This window comes from Hetaerina americana, unplaced genomic scaffold, assembly GCF_022747635.1.
Source record: "Hetaerina americana unplaced genomic scaffold, ioHetAmer1.1.p SCAF_1, whole genome shotgun sequence".
Lineage (NCBI taxonomy): Eukaryota > Metazoa > Arthropoda > Insecta > Odonata > Calopterygidae > Hetaerina > Hetaerina americana.
The window spans coordinates 7,457,331-7,478,406 of NW_027286069.1; the positions used below are offsets into that span (position 1 = coordinate 7,457,331).

Below are 21,076 nucleotides of genomic sequence, written 5' to 3' on the forward strand. Positions count from 1 at the left end.
ATGAGCCATTCAATTTTCCGTAGTGGAATTTTCGAAATGGGAACGCAAAATAATTTCTTATTTAACATTTTAACATTTGATATAGCTCCCAGGCGTTGTTATCTTTAGCTCATAATGAAATTAATTCGGAAGAAACAAAATTATGATTTTAATTTCTGATTAGCAATTATATAGATATTTTGATAATTATTCACGATTTATGGAGAGTATAGAGCGTTTATTTGTTAGAAAAATATTTGAGACAATGTTAACATGGAAAATTATTGACTTCAGTGAGAAGTTTCCGCGTCAAATTTGACAAATCTGTGAAAATAAACTTCAACTGTACCAAGGGAAGGAATTTATGGGGATTAGTTTTCATAATATTACATAAAAGATGATTTATAAAAGACGAAACTAACGAATTTTATTTTGCATAATAAATAAATGTCTATATGCATTGATATATATATATATATATATATATATATATATATATATATATATATATATATATATATATATATTTATTTTATCACAGCTATATTGAATAACATGTTTCGAGTCTTCTATATAGCATAATCTCCTTTCGCAGTGAATGCGTTATACTATTACATCTTCCTAATGCACATGAAGTGCTCACTGACGACCATAGCAAAATTTCTATTAAAAGCATTAATTCATGCTTCAAATTCTTCAACTATACTTCTTAAACCAATTGGAACAACCAGGCCATTTCTAGTCAAAATGTATCAAATTTGATGACATCACTAGATCATCGTTGACGCGGATTTTCCCTAAAATTAGCAGCACCTGCGTGGCTAGAACAGAAACATGACTCGACGAAATGCTTTCTCTAGAAGCTATTAAAACACGCGTATTCCATTACTGGGTAAAATAAAATAAAAAAACAAGCGACTTTTTAATATAATTCGCAATTCTGTATAAGAACTGAGCCAAGAAAAACTATTTTAAGTATTTTTTTCTGGTTTTTCAGTTAATACATATATTCTATCCTGGAAATAAATTCATAAGAAACCGAATTCATGAACAAAAACTATTAATTTAAAATTATTTAACGAGGCGACTTTTTCAGGATAAAAGATTCAAATTGAAACTTGAAATATTATTATAAAATATAATTATCCATGAATGTAAACTCTGGCAGCTGAGATTCGAAGGTAAAGCGTATCAAATTAGCATTGGACGGAAACTAAGCTCTTCCGGATCTCGATTTGGCAAGCGCACGTGAGGCTAAAACAGCTAAAAATGTAGTTCCATAAAAATAAGGAGTAATATGAAGAGGAATTTTGAATAAAAAACATAAGATAATGCTCCTCTGCCAGGCAAAATCTCAGAATACTATTTGATATCTCACAATTCTTTAAAATCATTAACATTTTAAACATTATATTTTTACTTTATCCTTGGAAGATTCTTTGACATCATGATTTTAACCTCGTCGATTAAACAAAAATCTATAGCTCTGATTATCGCTGACTTTCGTCAAATATTTCACATAGGCGTGCATCCTATAGCAAACAACTCCTTCTGCCTGGTCTAGACTAAAACTAGTGGGTATCCCGAGAGAGAGGTGTTCATTTCCACATTTTATAGCGTAAATCATTTCACCTCAGCAATTGCTTGGGTTACGAGGAAAAAGGAAATGTAGAATGTGACCAAGAAATTCAATCACATGCAAATGACTTTTGGATAATTTCCGCAGTCCAACACTTAGGATCTGATCGAGAGAACGACCTGAGTGAAGATGAACACCAAATCTCGGGGCTCGATTTTGATTTGGGGGATCAAAGGTGCATTGGTACTCACATTGAGCTGAGCCTCCAGGTCGGCCTTCTGGGCGTTCAACTTGGCGGCCCTCTCAGCCTGGTCGGCCATGGATCCCTTCTCGCCCTCGAGTTGCTGCATAAGGGCAATCTTCTCATCCTTGAGCTTGGCGGCGAGCGTCTCGAGCTCCTTCCTCATCTTCTCCTCCTTGAGGAAGGCTTCCTCCATCTTGGCGGCCTTCTCCTCGAGTTTCTGCAGAGGGGAATCACAGGGGTCATCATAATCGGCCATGGTAAGCCTCCTGGGGGAGAACTCTGCCGCCTCCTCCGGAGCCGTCGAATTCTCCACCACCGGAGGATCCGACGGCTCCGCCGCGACCTCCAGGGTCTTTGGCGGAGACGACGACGACACCGGCTCTTTCTGGGGGGCCACGGCCTCCTCCAGCACGAGCACGCTCTTTGGTGGGTCGTCCTCTACGGAGGAACCCTTCGACGCGGCTGAGGACTTCTTCCTCTTGCCGCTGGTCTTTGCCGGGGGATCCATCGGAGTTAAGGGACGCCCTGACGTGTGTGGATACGGGGTTTAGATAGAACTCTTGTCGCGAAGCCCCTCCCGACCGGCCTCGTCAATGCAATGGCTCTCGTCGGTTTCAAGAGGGGGTGATCGTGAGCGAATAATACTAACACGAAGAGTTCGGGTTTTGTTTCGAGCCTTCTCGTAGAAACTTTGGCCTCGTGGACGTTTTACGGTAGTGGACGGTGGTAGTGAATGGACGGATCACTTCGAAAAACCAAACAAAAAAACAAAACACAACAAATCCAAAGCCGGAAAATTATGGACGGGATGTTGCGAAAGTCTCCTCCACTTGCTTTGCAGGGTGTGTGGATGGACGTAGGTATTGAGGAGTCGCTTCGTGTATTGCGTTTTCACTCTCTCCCTTAGGAACCTTCGTGTGGCTGATGTTAGCAAGAGAGTTGAGTTTTGAGAGAGAGAGATGATGTGATGTGTGCTTGCTGAGCGCGTTCGATTCGTTATGTGCGAGAGCTTCACTCCTTCCTTGCCGGGGCGGACGGGTGTCTTAACTGCACGGTATTCCGATATCCCGAGAGCAGCGCCGCTCCTTCCGCTACAGAGAGAGGGCCGCAGGTATTCGGGGCTATCGGTTGCGCGCGGGGCGCCTAAGAAAGGAGACTGCCTCTGGAGGAGGCGAGCGTCCCAAGGGATATCCTGCAGGCCCCTCCCCACTCCTCCGGCCCAACTCCTCTCCTCCGGACCCTCCAAACGCCATCCTTCCCCCGCACCCTACACGCCGCGCCCCACCCACTGGTCTCCTCTCGAGGAGAGAGGGGGAGAGGGCCAGGTATATCAAAAAGCCCTTCACCCCTCCCGCCCCTCATTCAGGTAGGCGTCCCCTCCCCCACGAAATGCCCCACATCCAACGCACCATACCCCTGGTCGAGAGCACCCTCCCCACCTCCGCAACCCCCCCTCCCCCCCGGTCGTCCTCGTCCCTCATTTCGGTTCCCCAAACTCGCCTGCATGAGTGATTTCCCCAGCCACGCACGCATTCCTACGCAACAGTCCCACGAATATTTTTGGAATCCTCAACTACCTGGGACCTCCTCTTTCTCCAATCCAAACTTGTCCCCCTCCCCCTTTTTAACCGCAGTCCGTCCCTCTCTTTTCCGAGCGTACATCCCTTAAGCCCCACCGTCATCTCCCCCTCCTGTCCCCGTTCCTCCCCTCTTGCACCCCCGCCCCCCGGGTGATCGTGCCTCGGAGGAGACACGTATCGGTTTTGGGCATCTCGAGCCCGTCGAGGAGAATGACTACCCCTCCAAACCGCTTCAAGTGCCTTTTATGGCCCGCCGCCGCTAACCAATCCCGTTCCACCCCTCTCGTTCGCAGAGATGAGCGAGTAACAGCAATGGAATAATAATGAGATCCGTGATGATTTATTTTATTTCCCGATCACTTACTCTCTCAAATATTTACTCGGTTATCAGAGACCAACTTAGCCAATTACATACTTTTAATGCCCAAGAAAAATTTAATGCGATGAATGCGCGTGAAAATAGAAAATTAGGAGTACTGTAGATAGCTCAACGTCCCAAGTTAAATTTTCAAGTGATATTATTTTTAACAATCCTCCTATTGTTTACCATCCACCAGTTGGACCCATATGATATTCCCTTAATTTTTCGGTTACATAAACATATCCACTCTTCGTAATTTCCATTAATATCAATTGAGAGATTTCAGTCGAGTGATTGTGGGAATTCTGGGACCGTAAGCGATCGTCTCAAGGAACAATTTTTGAGCAAGGGTATGCGAACTTTATTAGGACTTCAGGTTTCATATTTTTTTTACTCAAGTATCATGAGCCTTTGATGATGAAACAATCAATGGATCCTTTCTGGTACGGATTGGATAGTTTTGGATCATGAATATGAAAATCTACTGCAATACATGGGAGTAAAGTATATTTTCCACAATATTTTGAGCCTGAAGTAAATATGATGAGTTTGCGTGTTTGCACCCTACGGGAGGTTACAATTGGATGGAGCCCATTTTATAGCCGCTAAAGGGGACCCTGACGACCAACCTCTCCGAAACCCATCTCCTACCTCCACTTCCGTCTTCCCACACCCAAATTTCCAAGCGCGACCCCTCCCCCACACGAGATATGGGGGACGGAGGACGGAAAGAGGAGCGAAGAGGCGGAGCGGTGGGCGTTCGTGATCCAACCCCCCTTCCCCCGGTGACTCACCAACCGCAACCATCTTTCTCCGCGGCGCCAGAATTCATAAGGGGGGCACGAGTCAGCCTTCCCCCCCCCTTAGATCTTCCTTAGACCCCCCCCCAGAAAGACAGCCATCTCGCTCCCTCTGCCTCTTCCTCATCGAGATCCCGGCCCGCCTCCCTCCATTGCACTCTCTCTGGAGGCCCTCTCCCCGCAAACGTTCCCTCCCCGTCCCATCCTCCTCCTCCTAACGCCCCGCCCCCCACTGCCTCCGAGGCGAATATTCGCGAAAGTCGTTAAACCGTTCCAGTCCGTAACTCAATACACCGCGCGCTAAAACGTGCGGTCCGAGAGATGGGGAGGAAGGTGTCCCGCAAAGTGGAGGGAGACGCCAAAACGTTCAGCCGTTCAAAGATTAACGAGGCTCAGAATCCTCGCTCGCCCGAGCCAATCCTCGAGTTTGAAGACCCTTATGCAGTTCGAGCTGAGAGGTGCGAGATCAGAGCACATCTATCCCTCGCTGAGTGGTAATTTACTCAACGGCGGAGGGATGAATGCTTCGAATGAAAAAAATTTAGAAGGGAAAATACGCATCCCGGTAATTTTCTGCATCTCCACCCCGAGTTATTTCCGTCGGGAGATTTCTCCTCTGGGCTCCTCCTCACTTCGGGTTTATCTCCTCCTAAGACGAAGGAGATAACCCAGAGTGAAGATGAGTTCCCGTCCGATTAAAAGCATTGGAAGGGATGCCTCATTTTTAGAGTCCCGTTTCCTTTGGAAATGTAAGTTACCGCTACCAAGTTTGAATTTTCAACTTTTGCAACGCTCCTAGAGTGATCTCTACAGGCGACTGCTCCAATTTTGTGAATCGTTTGAACCTTTCGCGTTCAGGTTCCTCGATCTACTCCATATGATATTCCCAAAGTGGCGGCGGGGCAAAGTGCCTTTTTCCTATCTACCGCTCCGCCTCAACCCGCCTCCCGACTGGGTCGAAGGGGTCGGGGGCCCTCAAGCAATCCCATTTCAATTTAGCATCGCGTTTTGAGACGAATTTCTCGATGATTAATCACGACCCCAACTGGGAAAACTACAAGAGCGGCCTCCTTCCACCACCTTAGCCACACGCGTCCCCCCACCCAAACCAGGTATCACCTCTCCCGGTCCCCCCCCCCACCGGCTCCCAAAGAGGCCACCCACCATCCCCCCCTCTTCATCAAGTCTAGGTAGTTACATTTTTGGACACTTCTGTCATATTCGGAAATAACACACGCACACATGAGCAATCGCGCCCGGCGGCCTTCCTTCCACCCCGCCGACGGCGACCCCCGTCGGGGCACTCCGCTCCCTTCTTGGAGGCGGATCGGATTAGCAGTCTCCCAGCGGCGGAGGGGCACTCGATCCCCTCCTCTTCCCGCACCCTCAACTCGTCTGTTTCCACCTCATCGCCCCCCCCCCTTCTACACTTCTTCCACTCCTATCCCCCTTGCCATGGAAACACCAGTATTACGTCTCCTCCCGTCTCCGCGGCCACCCCTCAAATAATTTTAAACCATAGCCCACAACCGGCGGAGGAGTGAGACTGCGAATCCTTTCCATTTAACTTAAGTTCCCTCCCACTTCCGAGGTCTCCCCTTCCTCTCCCCACCTCCCTCTCCCCACCCAACATCATTCCCTCATCTCCGCCTTCCATAAGCAGAGGGATACTAATGGACGCAATTAAACGGGAATTTCCTGCTCCCACAGTCTTTTCACCGCTCACCCACCCTTGCCCGTCACCGCCTACTCTTTCCCTTCCGGTCTTCATTATTTTTTGTTTGTGAAAAGTTGAAAATACTGGTCGTAAAATATGAAAATAAAAATTATACGCCGGAATCGCGAGGACGTTCCGCTCAAAGGCGCCGCCGTGCACCGCCACCCGATCCTCTCCTTTGCGTCAGCTGTGGCGGACAGTCTCCCCCCCCCCCCCGGGGATCTTCTTTACATCTCCCTCCTGCTTAAAAAAGGGCCTCCTTCCCACGTCCAACCAACCAGGTAAAAACACGGGGAATGGAATTCGGTGGCGGGTGCTCGCATGGTAAAAGCACGAAGGGTGCTCGATCACGCGTGTCGGATAAGCGACAGAATCTCGCGAAACCGGATCTTTAGAAGCGGTTGAGGAAGCTTTCGCTCTTCAGGTGTGCGTGGGCGATGTCCCACGCTAAATGGGAAATATAGCGAGACCGGATTTAGGAGAACTCGAACCCTCATTTAATCTTCTAGGAATTCTTGCGGGTCACCGTACAGGGGGCGAAGGTCGACCTGGGGTTGTGCCACCTTCGCCTCAGCTCATGATTCGTGACCACGGCTTGAGCTACCCTCGTGACATCTCCAAGATGTGTTTGGCACTCAAACATTTTAATAAAAATAATATTTTGACTGTGCATAGGGCTTCTTCCCGATTTTTCAAAAGTGTAGCCAGAGTATTGCTCCATCATGAAAAAATATTGTTTGGTTTTTTTGGCGATATTCCAGTCCACTTAATAGCTCAGTCCACCTTTAGCTGAAAGTTGTGGGTAACCGTTTGCCTGAAGGGGATGTGTTGCCTTGTAACTATATATGCAATGTGGCTTAAGGTGGCAAGCGTTAAGTATTGCAAGGTGGTATAAAGAGTGTAAGAGGTTCAATAAAGAAACACATTTGTCAAATTGTTGTTTTATTTTAGGAAGAAATCTGCCGTTAAGTGTCGTTAGGCATATGGTTTCGGAGTGCTCATAGAGTAGAATATTCCTCACGTTACTCTAATTTAGAGACCAAAGTGATATACAGGTATTTCTGAATAATTCAAAATTTTGATCTAATACCAGGTCACAGCTGCTAGACAAATTTCTCAACGCAAGAAATTATTTGGCTTCATTCCACTTCCGCATGCCCAGTAATAAGGGAAAATATATATGTATTTTATATTTTATTCTGATTTTATAAAATAAAAAACATAAGTTTAATTTTTATATCATATAGTGCGCGATAGATCATCCCAAAGTATGACTCGAGAAGCAAATGGCCATTTCCAGAGGTACTCAAGCTCACACTATGATAAGGATGGAGTAGTAAAATAAATTTTAAAAATCAAGGATGATTTATCTTAAATTAGCAACAGAATTTTCAATTCGAGAAGCAGCTAGTCAACCCACGACCAATGGACTTCTAAATTTACTATTCATTACTCACTGTTCAATATCCAAACCTTTCACTAATATTAAATTTTATTTTCCAATATTTGGGGACATTTAAAGTCCCTTTCAAATAAAGGGTTAACAAATTCTTCAAGAAAAATTGAGCTAGGCAAATGCGGAAGTGCAATAGGAATACAATGCTAAATGAACTGTGAGCCATTATATAAATTTTTTAAAACCTTAGGGCCTCATCATTATTCTTAATTTATTTAATGATTACAGCAAAGCACAGGTGCTTTCAAGAGCCTTAGGTGAGTTACGAGTTCACTTTTCTCGAGAAGTTTCTCGAGAGTGTAAGAGTTTTAAAAGTATTTCTTGTCGCATCTCGGTAGGTGAAGGTAAAGTGAACGCACTGCCGTCACCTCCGTCGACCAGGTGAGGGCTATTTGCGCCAAAGAGCGGCTCGAAGTGAAATGGACGGGGAATCTAAATTTAAGGCTAAATGTAGTGAGAGAGAGAGAGAGAGAGGAGAGAGAGTTCCCAAATGAGAGCTCTTCCCCGTTGGCCCTCACCTCCTTCCTCCGAGTATTTTAAAAACGCTATCTTTCGACATTCCCTAGCTCACCTTCATCTCGTCCTCCACGCGGGTGACGTTGAGAAGAGGCTTGACCTTCTGCCACAACTTCCACCAGGGCCATGTGCGGAGCTGGAGGTACTTGCGGAGGTTGCGCTGTACGACTTGGAGGGCAATCCTGCGAGTTAGAGAAGAGAGGCGGAGGGAAGGGGTCGAGATAAGAAGCTTCCTCGAGACACCGGACACTGACACCACACACATAAGCACGTAACATCAATTCATATCCATAAATTTTTCCATATACCATGTTAGAAGTGATTTACATTTATTCCATTCAAAGAAATGGTTTTAAGCACGGAACGGGCATAGTTTCAGAATCGTTGCTAAATTACAATAAAATATGAAATCTATTAAGAATATTTGAGAAGGTTCGGCTGAGATGAAAGGTTAAGCACCAAGTATTAACAGCTGATCGCGTGGATTGGGTTTCTATCGAAATATAATCAAACAGAGTTAACATTCTATCATAATACGTAATGTGAATTCTCAAAAAAAATTAGGTTGGATGTAATGAAACAAAAGCAGCAAGTTGATATTCATTTTCCGACGACATCGAGCAGAATTCTTTAAAAGAAAATGAAGGGAGAGAGAACACTATCATTTGCTCACACCGGCATTCGCATATGGAAAAAGTTACGAGTGGTTGATTACGGAAAGATCAGCCCTTTTGCCCCCTCACCTCTGGTCTTGCAGTCTCTTGTATTCCTTGCGGGTAAGGTAACCTCGGATCCAAGCCTGCATCCAGGAGATGATCTTTCCAAGACGCTCGTCACGCAATTCTTCCATGGTTCCCAAGATTCCGGCACGGAAGAACACCTGTTGGATCGCGAGGAATCGGCGACGACGCACGACGGCAAAGGTTGCGGGATGGTGGGACGGAAAGGAGGAGGGTTTCCAGCGGAGAGGGTGCAAAGGCGTGTCGAGGATAACGGGCGGGGGGATTTGTGAGTGGGTGAGAGGGAAAGTGTGGGATCGTTCGCACGCGGGAACGGATGAATCGATCGCATCGATCAGGAATGAGAGGGAGGAGGAGAAAGAAGAGAGCAAAGTCAGAAGAGCTTCCCATTGGCTCTCAAAATGAAAAAAAAAATCATCGCGACTCTCGCATCGAAACGAGGACTAAAAAAGAAAAATCTCAGACGACTTTTTTATTTTAATGGAGGCATTTATTTAATGATAAACCAGAAAATTTAATTCCCCGTAAGTTTTTTTCCAAAGAAAGACGTACAGATTGCAGATAAAAAAAGAATAAAATTGAGTTTATTTAGATATTAAATCAGTATCATCCAATGAGGTGGCATTTGAGTTACAAAAATTATATTCCCAGAAGCAAGATACTCCGATCAGCGGACACGCCTAGTGATTCTATGGCGGTTTATTGATTACACTCCAAAAAAAATGAGTGCTCATTCATATATTTATAATTAAGGTCGTCCGAGGAAAAATCAGGCGCAAAGACGAGTATGGATTAGTAATGATATTCACACAACACCATCGTATATTTAAATGAATCCACAAAAAGTAGACGGACGAATGCTAAGCATAGGCAAAGCAAAGCATTGCTTTCCGCTCGAAAACGATGATTACTCGAAACAGCTTGCCCCCCAAGACGGAAGGCAGAGCTGCAAGAATCAAGCGTGCAAGAAAAGCAAGCAAGGGATAATTTCTCAAGATGCAAATGAAGGAAACGGTTGCAAACAAATGATATTTCCTTTGAAGTGCAGGTCACTAATCCATGCTGGATAAACATGTAGGGGAGCTACTTGTGGGCTGGAAAATACACTAATTTATCTACAACATAAATACATATATTTCGTTAGGCAGGATGAGGGTATTTTAATTTCACATGAGGTGAAACATGGAATATTTGAGAGAGTTCAAGCACACAGAGAGGCGAGGCAGAGCGCTTTTGCGCCTCTGCCTCGAGTGATGTGCAGGAAGACCAGCAGATAGCAGCAGCGGCAGCGCAGCAGCACTTTGACCTCTTCCTGCGGATGCGAATACATTTGACGGCACGGACACATATGACAGGGGCTGTTGGCGAAGGAAGCCCCGTCGAAAAGAAGGGTAGGGAAAGGGGGATGGGATTCCCAATGTGTGCTCGGCACAAAGGGGACATGTGCTGCTTAATGGCATGTGAAGGAGCGCTGTTGCAGAGTTTGATCGTATTAGTAGACTCAAAAGCAAGGTTGAGTGTGGCGCAAATACTATTCAACAGGTTTCACCTAAGGCTGGAACCGAGGAAACCGACCTCGGAAGCACTAATGTTCTCAGTTGAAGCAGGTACCAAAGAGCACGCTCGGTAATTTCGGTTGAAATGAAGTTTTATTTCTTGCAAACCCGACTCGTGAATTAAATTTTCGTGCAAAGTATGTAGAATGGAAAAATACTATGTAACCATGTAAGGTAAGCCGCATTTAAAAGGAGCAAATGCATTACACTGTAAAAATGTAATATATAAACTTGAATAGATCCATTGCTATATTATTCATTAAAGGATGCAAATATTTTTCACGGTGTCTTTTAACATTTTTGCTTGTTTCCGAAGCGAGAGAAATATATCATTGGTGTATCAATTTTATTTCGAGTGAGTGAATTTTATTTGTAATTTTTTCATTTACCAGAACGTGCTCTGCAATGCTAAGGGGGAAACTAAAGAAAAACTCGTGTAAATAAAGCGACGCCAGCGTAAATCTCCTCACGGCAGCTTTATATGAAAGTTCGATCGGAGGATATAACAACTTTTGGCAGCAATATTCAAAACGTAAAGCGATCTACTTTCAGCATTAGAGATGCAGCAAAAAGCGGTCAACGAGGCGAATAATTTGAGCAACGAGCTATGCCGTGCATTTTCATATTTATGCTTAGTCTAGAAATGTCTGCGTGTCTAGGTAAATGTCATGATTATTAAACTCTACATTTGAATTCGTGCAATTCCTTAGCTTTCAAAACTGGTAAAGCCATGAATGTTGCTTAATGCAAACAAAATTCTAAATTTTTTTTTTTAAAGAATTATCTGAAAAATAAAAGAAGCGCATCGCTGCGAATTGTTATGATAAAAAGGCGATCAACGCAAAGTGGTTGTCATCTCTTTTTTAGTAACGCTGTCCCGCGGAGCCATTCTCATAATCTTGTGTCCCAGTCGTGTACCTCCATGACGACAAACCCTATCTGTCTGTACCTTTGTTTTTCCCATTCTGTATTGCTCTGGCTCCAAGTTCACGGTCTCCAGAATGGTTTCAGCAATCTGTTCCATGGACATGTCTTCCTTGATGCGATGTGCGCACAGGATTTTGTAGCTGCGGAGTTGGAACGGATTGATTCATTTGGTTGATTTGACCAAAGGACCGTTTCGACGACACAAGTCCGAGAGTGGTGTTGGCTCACGGCCATTCGAAGGATGGGGACAAATGGGGGAGGGAGGGGGAAGGAGAAGGATGGGCCGGTTGTTTGCAGCGAAGGGTGTTATGACTGCCGTTACTTTCCCGTCACGTTGAGCTGATTCCTTTTCGACCATTGGAGTAAATCCCAAACGCAAAGGCGAGCGATTAAGCCAGACATCTAAAATTGACTCCCCTTCTTAATGAAAATATTCCCAGTAAGAATATTGTGCGGTCACAGTTGAAATCAAAATTCATTGTAATTTTATAGCGAGATTAGTATCTTTCCAAATGTAAGTCATTAAACTTGGCAAAAGCTTCACTCGATTTACTATAAATTAAATATCAAACCGATTTTGATAATGTATTAATAATGCTGCAGATTCGTATAAATTATCAAATGGCATCAACTATGGATGCCCAAATTGACATTTGAGCAAAACATTAATTAAGGTCGTATCTAATTATACTTTCAATGAAGTGATGGCAGGGATAGCTTGAAAATTAAAAATTGCAACGATTTATCTACTGCATGAATGATAGTTACGAAGAGTGACACCCTGAACGTAGCCTTAAGCAATCTCTATGCTCCGTGATACTTGATTATCATTCCACTGTGACTTTCATTTCCTTTTTTACTTTGCAGGATGCCACGGCAAAGTGATTGAAGCTGAGAATAAATGAGAGTTTAGAATTTGACGATCTTGGAAAGTCGAGACAAAATGGTCGAAAGGTGGGAGAGAGGCAGGTCGGAATGAAGGAGAAAGGTTATGACGTCAACACAGCCAATCACGGACATCATTTCAATAACAATATGTACAAAAGGAATAGTTTACAATCAAAAGATGGGTTCAGGTGAGGAACATTCAACTTGCTAAAGATTTAGGATTTAACATCATGGGTTTGAAAAGATTGGGTTGTAACTCACATAAACAAAGACACATAGAAACAATACACATCACATTCACATATTTATAACTCACTGCTGACGGAAGGTTTTTGTGGGGGCTCATCATGTACATGATTTTTTTCTATATACATTTTTACACGAGGAAAGGTTGTCCCATACATTTATACAGACAAGTTATGGCAATATAAGATGGCTCCTCACAAAAGTGTGATAGCCAGTCAAAATTTGGTAATGAAAGGAGATCTCTTTTAGCTTTTCAACGGAATTTGAAAAAGATAAGTGAAGGGAAGTCTAATATATTAACATAATTTAGTTGCTGCACCGATTAATGTCATTTATTGATTTCGATCGGGATCTCCAATTTTATTTCGCCAAAACCTGACATGGGAAGTGAAATTGAATGGGCCTAAACTTGGCTGCCTTAAACTTTCGGAACAAGTAGGGAATATGTACACTGGGATGCCTGCTGGCCGGGCCAGGGCCCTCGGCTCATCGAGGGATACCTCGCCTAGCTGGTGAGGACGGCCCTTGGACCTCACATCCCGCCACTATACCTCCAAACCTTTGCATCATCACCTCGGTCTCGGGGGAAGGTAGCGGCGGCATGCGGGCCGGGCCATTGGACGACGGAGATGGGTTTCGGGGAATTACTGTGGTGTTTTTTTTAAACCTTCCGCCGGCAAAATGACATCACGTGCCTTCGTGTGACCCAATCTGTACTGTTCTGCTTCCAGGGCCACATTATCCAGAATGATCTCAGAGCATTTCTTGGGGTCATCTTCGCCAGACACAGCCTTTGGAGACAGGATCTTATAGCTGCGGAGGTCGCGATGGACAACACGGTTATGAGGATATTGTTTTATTGCTGAAGCATTTGAGCGCATAATTTTTTGGCACGCTGTAAGGTGTGATGAGGGAATCGCATTCTGAAAGAGGGGCCATGACCTGCCTTCTGGGTTAGGCCACCGTTATCATGCTGACTCTTCCAGATCAAACCGTGGAAGACGTCTTTGAAAAACAAATGCCTCTCAGAATGCGATGCCCTAAGTGGACAAACCTACAGACTAATGCAAGCAAAAAGGTTCCGCGGGGCATATCCAAGGGGATCTCTTTTCGGAATCAAAGACAAGACTGCTTCTTCCCGTGGGCACATAAAACTGCCGCCGGTCTTCCACGGATGAGGTAAGCGGAAGGGATACTATGCCCAGCAGAACCTTCAATAGACTAAGGGCATTCGATAAATATTTGCTGGAAAAGAAAATGGGAACAACTGCGTACTTCCTTCATGGTACGTGCAAAGAGGGCAGGGCAGTGCATATGAAAATAATGGAGGAAGTTCGTAGTCGGGTGCATGTCATAAAAGAAGGGTAAAATCTGACGCCACAATTGGAGAATAAAAACAACTCGTTCAACTTCGACGACACCGGTGCTACCTAGTGGACGGGAATTGACGGACAGAAGACAATACGACAATAGGATGCAAACAGTTAAAACTAAAAATACTTAAAATAGTAGATTATAAAAAAAGACGACACGATAACTCTGGACATCATAGACGTGGACGAAGTACGAGGGTCTATGCACAACGCGAGCCATTACTATTATTAATATTATATCTGTGAAAGGAATTCAATCGGGTGTGGAGGGGAGGGGTTGAAAATCAACGGACACCCACGCAAGAAAAAAACAACCTACACTCACTGCATTTGGCATAACGGGGTCATCCCAAAAAGTAGCATCCAACTGCAGCGAGCAAAATTAAAAGGGACGAGTTAACGAAGTGCTTTGTTAAGGGAGAGGGGCTGAGAGGGGGTCGTGCTATGAGAGACTCGAGGGGGAGAGTCCGTTACTCAGTGGTGAGAGTTTATGGGAAGGGGATTTTGTTTTCGAGAGAGAGAGATGGAAAATCTAAAATAAAAAACCTCTCAGATCTCTCGATGGGGATTTTTGGGAAGTGGGGTTGAAATAAAATGGTCAAAATTTCAAAACATGACGAGCCTTGGTGTGGCCGATACGGTATGAGTCAGGGTCCAATCCAACTTCTTCCAAGCACTTGGCAGCAGCATTCTTAGGTTCCTTCTCCTCAGTCATGGTCTTAGGGGCCAAAATCATGTACCTTCACGAGGAGGAGGGAGAAAGAAAAGTGGGGACGAAAAGGGGAAGCCATAACGTGAGAATCGATCATTCCTGGATAAAATGAGTTGATACCCTGTGATCCCTTGAATTCAGGCAACTGAGCATCTTTTCAATTAGGCATCGCCCATCTACGAAATGGTGTTGTAATCAACGTTAAATTAGAATGTCCAAGAAACAATTTTAAATCAAATGATTGCGTGTCCCGGTAAAAAAACATAAGAAATATAATGGATATTGCAATGCTTGAACTACTGGAATTGAACTTTGCTTGATTGTATTTGAAATAATTGTTTCCATTCAATCAGTTTGAATCCAAATTACTCTTTCAGATAAAACTACTATTTATTCGTTTCCTCCAAGAATAAGGTAATGTCAGTCACAATGCCTATACGTATGGAAGTAATATTTCATCTGGATGTCCATGGATGGTGAGTCATGTAATCTGTTCCCTGCGAATGAATGTTTGTTGCAGGAAGGAGAAAGTCAGCTGCACCTGAATGGAAGCCTGCTTGTTACCCATCGGAATGGTTGATCAAAATAATGATTTTCATTACATCTACATGAGTAATATATATGCATAGTATGTATAAATATACAATAAAAATTATATTATAATACATCCCATTCTGAGAACAGAATCATAAAGAATGTAGTAGTCAGCGAATGAAAATTGTACGCATTAAAATTTATAGAACAATAAAATCTTGATATATTTACTTAATTTTTTTTTAAATTACATTATAATATATGAAAAGCTGAATGAATATAAAGTAAATGGCAAAAGGAAAAATGTTGAGGGACTTAGCAAAATTGGTCATTAACCATCATCATTATTTATAACACAAACGGAATATTAAAGTGACTATGATATTACACTTTATCATTATTATCTAATGATGAGGAGGTCAAATTTACAGTTAATGGGAATTTGGCGATAAATATTTGTGTATCCTTACCGGAGCTTGAAGTCAGGGTAGACCATCCTGTTGGGGAATCCCTTGCGGCAAATACGGATACCTTCAAGTACACCGTTACAAGTCAGCTGGTGCATCACAAGGTGGGAGTCAATAACACCTATAAGGGACAAAAGAAAACGTTCATTCTGATATGGCTGATCTGGCAAGCCTATCACGAAAACACACAGATCAACCAAGTAACATGTTTAACACATTTCTTAGCAAAAGCGGTAATCGATAAATAATATGAGCAAAGAGTGTGTGGATATGAACACAAAAACTAGTTGAAAAAAATTATGAAAAAGAAGATATAACCAAGGAAACATATTCCACAATTTACATGTCAAAAAGATAAACCAATCGCGATTTTATAAGAAAATATATGAATTTAAAACAAATGTGGTTTTAAAATCAAATAATGAACGTTACTATGAATTTGAAGGCACTAAGGATTTAAGATGGAACAAATAACATTAAGTGCTAATTAGTGAACTCTCTAAGAAGTCCATGAGCACTAGAAGGTTTGCGTGAAAAGTATTAAATGAAGTTCTGGGAAAATGGATGCCACTGACTTTGTAAGGAATCAAAAGATCATTTCAGCGATTGATTTGAAACCCTTGATTGATCTTCCTTTGCAATTTGGTATTCTCAGACACAAAATGGTGACATGAAAACTAAAATTTACTCACCGGCCTGCTTCAACTCGTTGGGGATGATACAACGGACGAAGTGAGGCTGGGTGCTCCTCAAGGTGGTCATCAAGTTGTTCAATTGTTCCTGTAGCGTGATGGGAAGAGGCCATTTCGAGGGTGTGGGGAAGGAAATATAACGGCGTTAGCAATTCTGAATTTCATTAAAGCACTCGAGTTTTATTCATATGGGGCCAGACTAGTCAAATTTACTACGCAGAATATAATGTTAATTGCTTAATCAGCAGGTGAAATTACTTGAGCTAGATATCTTATTGAATATCAGAGAGCAAAAGTTCAACTATACTATGTAACTATAAGATTATTTCCCAGAAAAGAGCTAAGCAATGCTTTTGCACTAAACTTTCAGTTTGTACTAATAAAATTAGAGCAATTTTTAAGATCAAATAGCAATGCATACTGAAGCATTTTTTTCTCTCATGAATATTCAGTACCAAATACTGGTAATGAACACAGATGGATTTAACTGGAGTCAAGTCAGCGGAAATATGGTGAAATATATTTAATTAAATTAAATATTTTCAAATGTGGGAATGGGGTGGTAGGGATTCGTGTTAGAGGTCAGCTAGTTTGTTACATTAAGCTTAAACAGCGATACCTACTCATTCATTATATTTGCCGCCTGAAATATAAGCGAATATTCTTACTAAAAAGGCGCTACGTTACCGACCCAAACTTCGGATTCACCAAATGGCTGAGCGAACTTAAGAGCCTACAACTACAAAATAGATTTCAATAGTGAATGAAGTTTCTTCAGAGAGGCATACATTTAAGTAATATGATTTAATTGGTCAGCCAATACAACACTGACTTCAGTGCAAAGAACATCAGTGATCATTTCCGATATACTGTTCAATCAGCCATGGAGTGAACAAATTTGGTCATTCAAATTAAGTGAAAGATGGCAAACACACCATGCACTTCAGTTAATCACAACACACCTGAATCTACTTGTTATCAGTGTCAGTCACAGTAGCGTGTTAGAGGAAGCGGGAAAAACCGCGGGATGGTTATGTTCAGTGGGTATCTTCGTAAATAAAACCATTTGGATGCACTCCGTCACTGGAGACATCGAGGACTTTCTTAAAAAAGAAAAGTCCCTCAGCACCGATTTATTTCTCTGTTTGTGCATGTACTCAAGTAGAGTGTAAATAAATGCACATATTAAGGTCAAAACGCAGAGAAATTGGTGCTGGAATTAAGGAGAGTGGGAATTGATTTGAGAATTTGTTTGGTTGGTGAGTGAGTGCAATCGCAAGCATTGAGCAGCACCTTGTATGATGAGGACACCGTAGCGAAGCCACCACCCTTCTTGCCACGACCGCCTTAGGAGTCACCAGAGCGCGCAGAGGAGACATATAAGGAGGAGAGAGCGTAGGAAGAGAGAGAAGCAAGGAGAGAGTTAGAGGGATCAATGGAGTGGCGGTCACAGCGGAGACAGACGGAGAGAGAGAGAGAGACTGCAATCCCGGCAGGCCATCCGACAACGAACACTCAAGTATACCCGATGGATCAAGGCGGGTATACTGAGTCACGCTGGCATTTCAATTACGGCATGGGGCAGCTGATGCCCAAGTAAGCAACACACTTAATTACACGGATAAAAACAGATATATAAATATATATATATAATTACCAATTAGGCACAGGAAGGCAACACCATTATCATCACAACTACCCTGAAAGCATCCCTCAAACCATACCGCATCGATCCGAAAACTAGCAGTGATGAATGAAGGATGAGGTTTTAGCGGATTTTTTTCCAATCGCTGAAGGTGCGCCATGTAACAGCAATCCCACAGATTCGGAAGATGCAATTGGTTGCAAATAAATATTGGGATCTTTTAAGCGCTCATTATGTAAAAATTTAAGTGTTCTATGTCCCAAAAAGATGGAGTTCATTATTCACCGCCTACGTATGCGCCCCAAATTTTACTTTACTGATAAAAAGCTTGACAAATCATTTAAAATATTATTCAATTCCCAGAGATGAGAAATTTGTTATAGACAACACCATTAGCTACTCCGAAAAACGGAGAGTTTCAGACATGTTCTGACTATAATCTGATTCTCCCATGTTCATTGAAAACAAAATTATTTCAGTTAAAAAAATCTTCCGACATTCGTTGCCACCCTCCCCATCTAAATACGAGTGATTGTCCATAGCAGTGTTTTGGCGCTCGATTCCGCACGAGGAGTGTCAGAGGGACGAACGTGCAACACAGAAGACATCACCAAAATAGAGAGCAAAGGATAAGGAAGGAAACGATATTGGACACTTTAAACACATATGCAAGACGACTACAACATACAAACGAACAGAAACAGGCACAACAGTACATTGACAGCCACAATAGAGATAGCGAGAGAAAGGAGTTAAGACGTGGAGAGATACAAAAGGTGTCTAGACAGGCACAATAAGGTAGGCGGCTGTAACAGCACTAGGAGTTTAAACGCACACAGCGACATATATAAGTATATGTTGCTAGGGAGTAGGGATGAACAAATAATTGGAAGGAACAGGAAGGAGAGGTCTGGGCACTTTATACCCGATGAAGACCAAAGCTCTATCTCAAGTGATTAACACGACGGATATACAGGCGAAAAAGTAGCAATTCGCGCACGATTGCTTAATGGCGCAGGACATTTTTACTCGAAGGCCAAAAAAGAGTTCTTTGTATGAATACAATTATTAATGAAATTTTAATTTTACTTTTACCAAAGTTAAATATTTTCACGTTATTGATTTTAAGTGATATTCGTACGCGTGAACTGAAAGCACATAAAATTCCAATGCAAAATTTGCCTGATTTTAATTTCTTGATTGAATGTTTTTCCAGAGACAAATATTTTGTTTTATCTTATGCAACGGCAAAAAAATTTATTTTATTGTACCTGGAGGGAAAGAAGAAAGCTCTATAAATTGAATGGAAGTGTTTTGATCAAGCCCTAATATTCGACACGGGGAAGCTGGAGAAAGCAAACCGCACAGCCGCAGGCTGGCATGAAGGCCTAGAGCTTTGGTAACGTAAAGAGTCTCAAATAATTTCTTTCCCGCTTGATGAAATTACCCTGTAGAGGGCCGAGACAGTCTGGAAGCCAGATCCCTTGGTCCTCTTGCCACCTAGAGGAGCGGCAAGTGGGATGGGGGTGACGGCATACACGGGGCGAGGTTGGTTGTTTGGTAAAGACGTCCACGGGCCGGGGGGAATGAGAGACGACAAACATTAAAACGCTGGACACAGACGGCAGCGACACAGGGCACTTGGAGAACAGTTCTTCAACACGTCCACGACACCTTTCTTCCCCGTTTCTTCCCTTTTCCAGCCTTATGAGTCACATATCTGATTGCTTACCTTATCCTATATGTACAAGTTGCTTTCATGGTCTATACAAAGGTATTACCAATTAACTAACGTTGTCTCTAGCTGTTATTGTGCCGAAAGTTTTATATATCTGCTTTAAACCATTTAAAATCTTAATTATTGATATGTTTCTAATGATTAAATTAACTTAAACAGAAAACTTAGTTCGCGTAGTGATTGAAATGAAATATGAAGAATTATTTATTAATTAGAATCATTGAATAATTATTCATAGGAATGTTCATGAGCGTGGAATTGTTTTCAGCGGCATCATTTGCAAGATTAATCCAGATGAAAATATGTTAAGCTTAGATAAAGGAGATAATAATAATTTTACTATAATTATAAATGGAAATGTATCTACGCGTTTAATGCGGAATGAAGTCAATTAACGCTTATAGTTTGCAACAAGTTGCTTGTAATATCTTGCAACAATAAGTTTACTGCCTTCAGGTGAAATAAAAACTAGTGTATACTTAGAAATAAATATTTTAAAAAGAATTAAAAAGGAAATTTTGACATCTTAATGCAATAAATGTAAATAGCTATTACTATTTTCAAGTTTACAGCTAAGGGATATATTTATGTATTTGAAAAGAAATGTTGCATAATCATATCAAGATTTTATACACCTATTGTAGAAAAAAAAACTTAGATAAAGCAATGTTTCATTGAAGATGCAATATCAGTACGACCAATAAAGATGTCCATTAAAATGCACGGTCCACTATGAAAGGGAATTATTGGGAGCCGCTTCCAGTGAGAGGAGCTGGCTCTATAAGGGGGTTGGGGGTCGGGCTCCACCAGATCTTACCCTTGCCGCCACCGGCATCAGCACCACCAGATTGGCCTGGATGGTCAGCAAAGATCTCAACCAGCAGCTTGTTGGATGCCTTCTTGAACTGGTCAACAACAGTGTCGTTCAAGGGATCCTTGTTCTTCTCAAGCCATCCAGTCAAGTTGTAGGCGACCTGGTTGTGGCGAGAGCACAAGGCATGCGTTCACTATCCGTCTAGTCGAATAATTCCCTAGATTCAATTAACCAGCGGGGGTTTACGCTAAGGGAAAAGAAGTCTGGTTGATTTTAAAATTGATCTACTTGAAAGGACATTGAGATTACTCGTAAAAAAATTCTATTGGAATGAATATTTTTTGCTTTTACCACTTTCTTTGGTAATCAAAATGCATCTGCAGTGTCAGTTAGCGTTTTATGTCCTATGGTGATTTGCACTGGGGATTAAGAATCCGGGCAGTAATTAAAAGACTATTTAAAATACTAGTATGCTGCACCAAGTATAGGAGCATTTTCTTTTGATTTATCAA

General features: G+C 42.5%; 1 protein-coding gene across 12 annotated transcripts in view; it reads right to left on the minus strand.

The window, feature by feature from the left end:
- Positions 1-21,076, minus strand: part of Mhc (myosin heavy chain) — a 103,125-nt gene that overhangs the window by 31,171 nt on the left and 50,878 nt on the right. For 10 of the 12 annotated variants that reach the window (XM_071585005.1, XM_071585036.1, XM_071585054.1 and 7 more), the window contains 8 exons: positions 20,568-20,724; positions 17,661-17,713; positions 16,368-16,455; positions 15,679-15,796; positions 14,585-14,702; positions 8,976-9,112; positions 8,288-8,414; positions 1,810-2,019 (listed from right to left, as the gene is read on the minus strand). In XM_071585005.1, the coding sequence (XP_071441106.1) occupies positions 1,810-2,019; positions 8,288-8,414; positions 8,976-9,112; positions 14,585-14,702; positions 15,679-15,796; positions 16,368-16,455; positions 17,661-17,713; positions 20,568-20,724 (1,008 nt within the window). Of the gene's footprint in view, positions 1-1,809; positions 2,020-8,287; positions 8,415-8,975; positions 9,113-11,477; positions 11,596-14,584; positions 14,703-15,678; positions 15,797-16,367; positions 16,456-17,660; positions 17,714-19,459; positions 19,513-20,567; positions 20,725-21,076 lie in introns of all 12 variants that reach the window. The other 2 variants (XM_071585062.1, XM_071585046.1) reach the window with 2 other exon arrangements.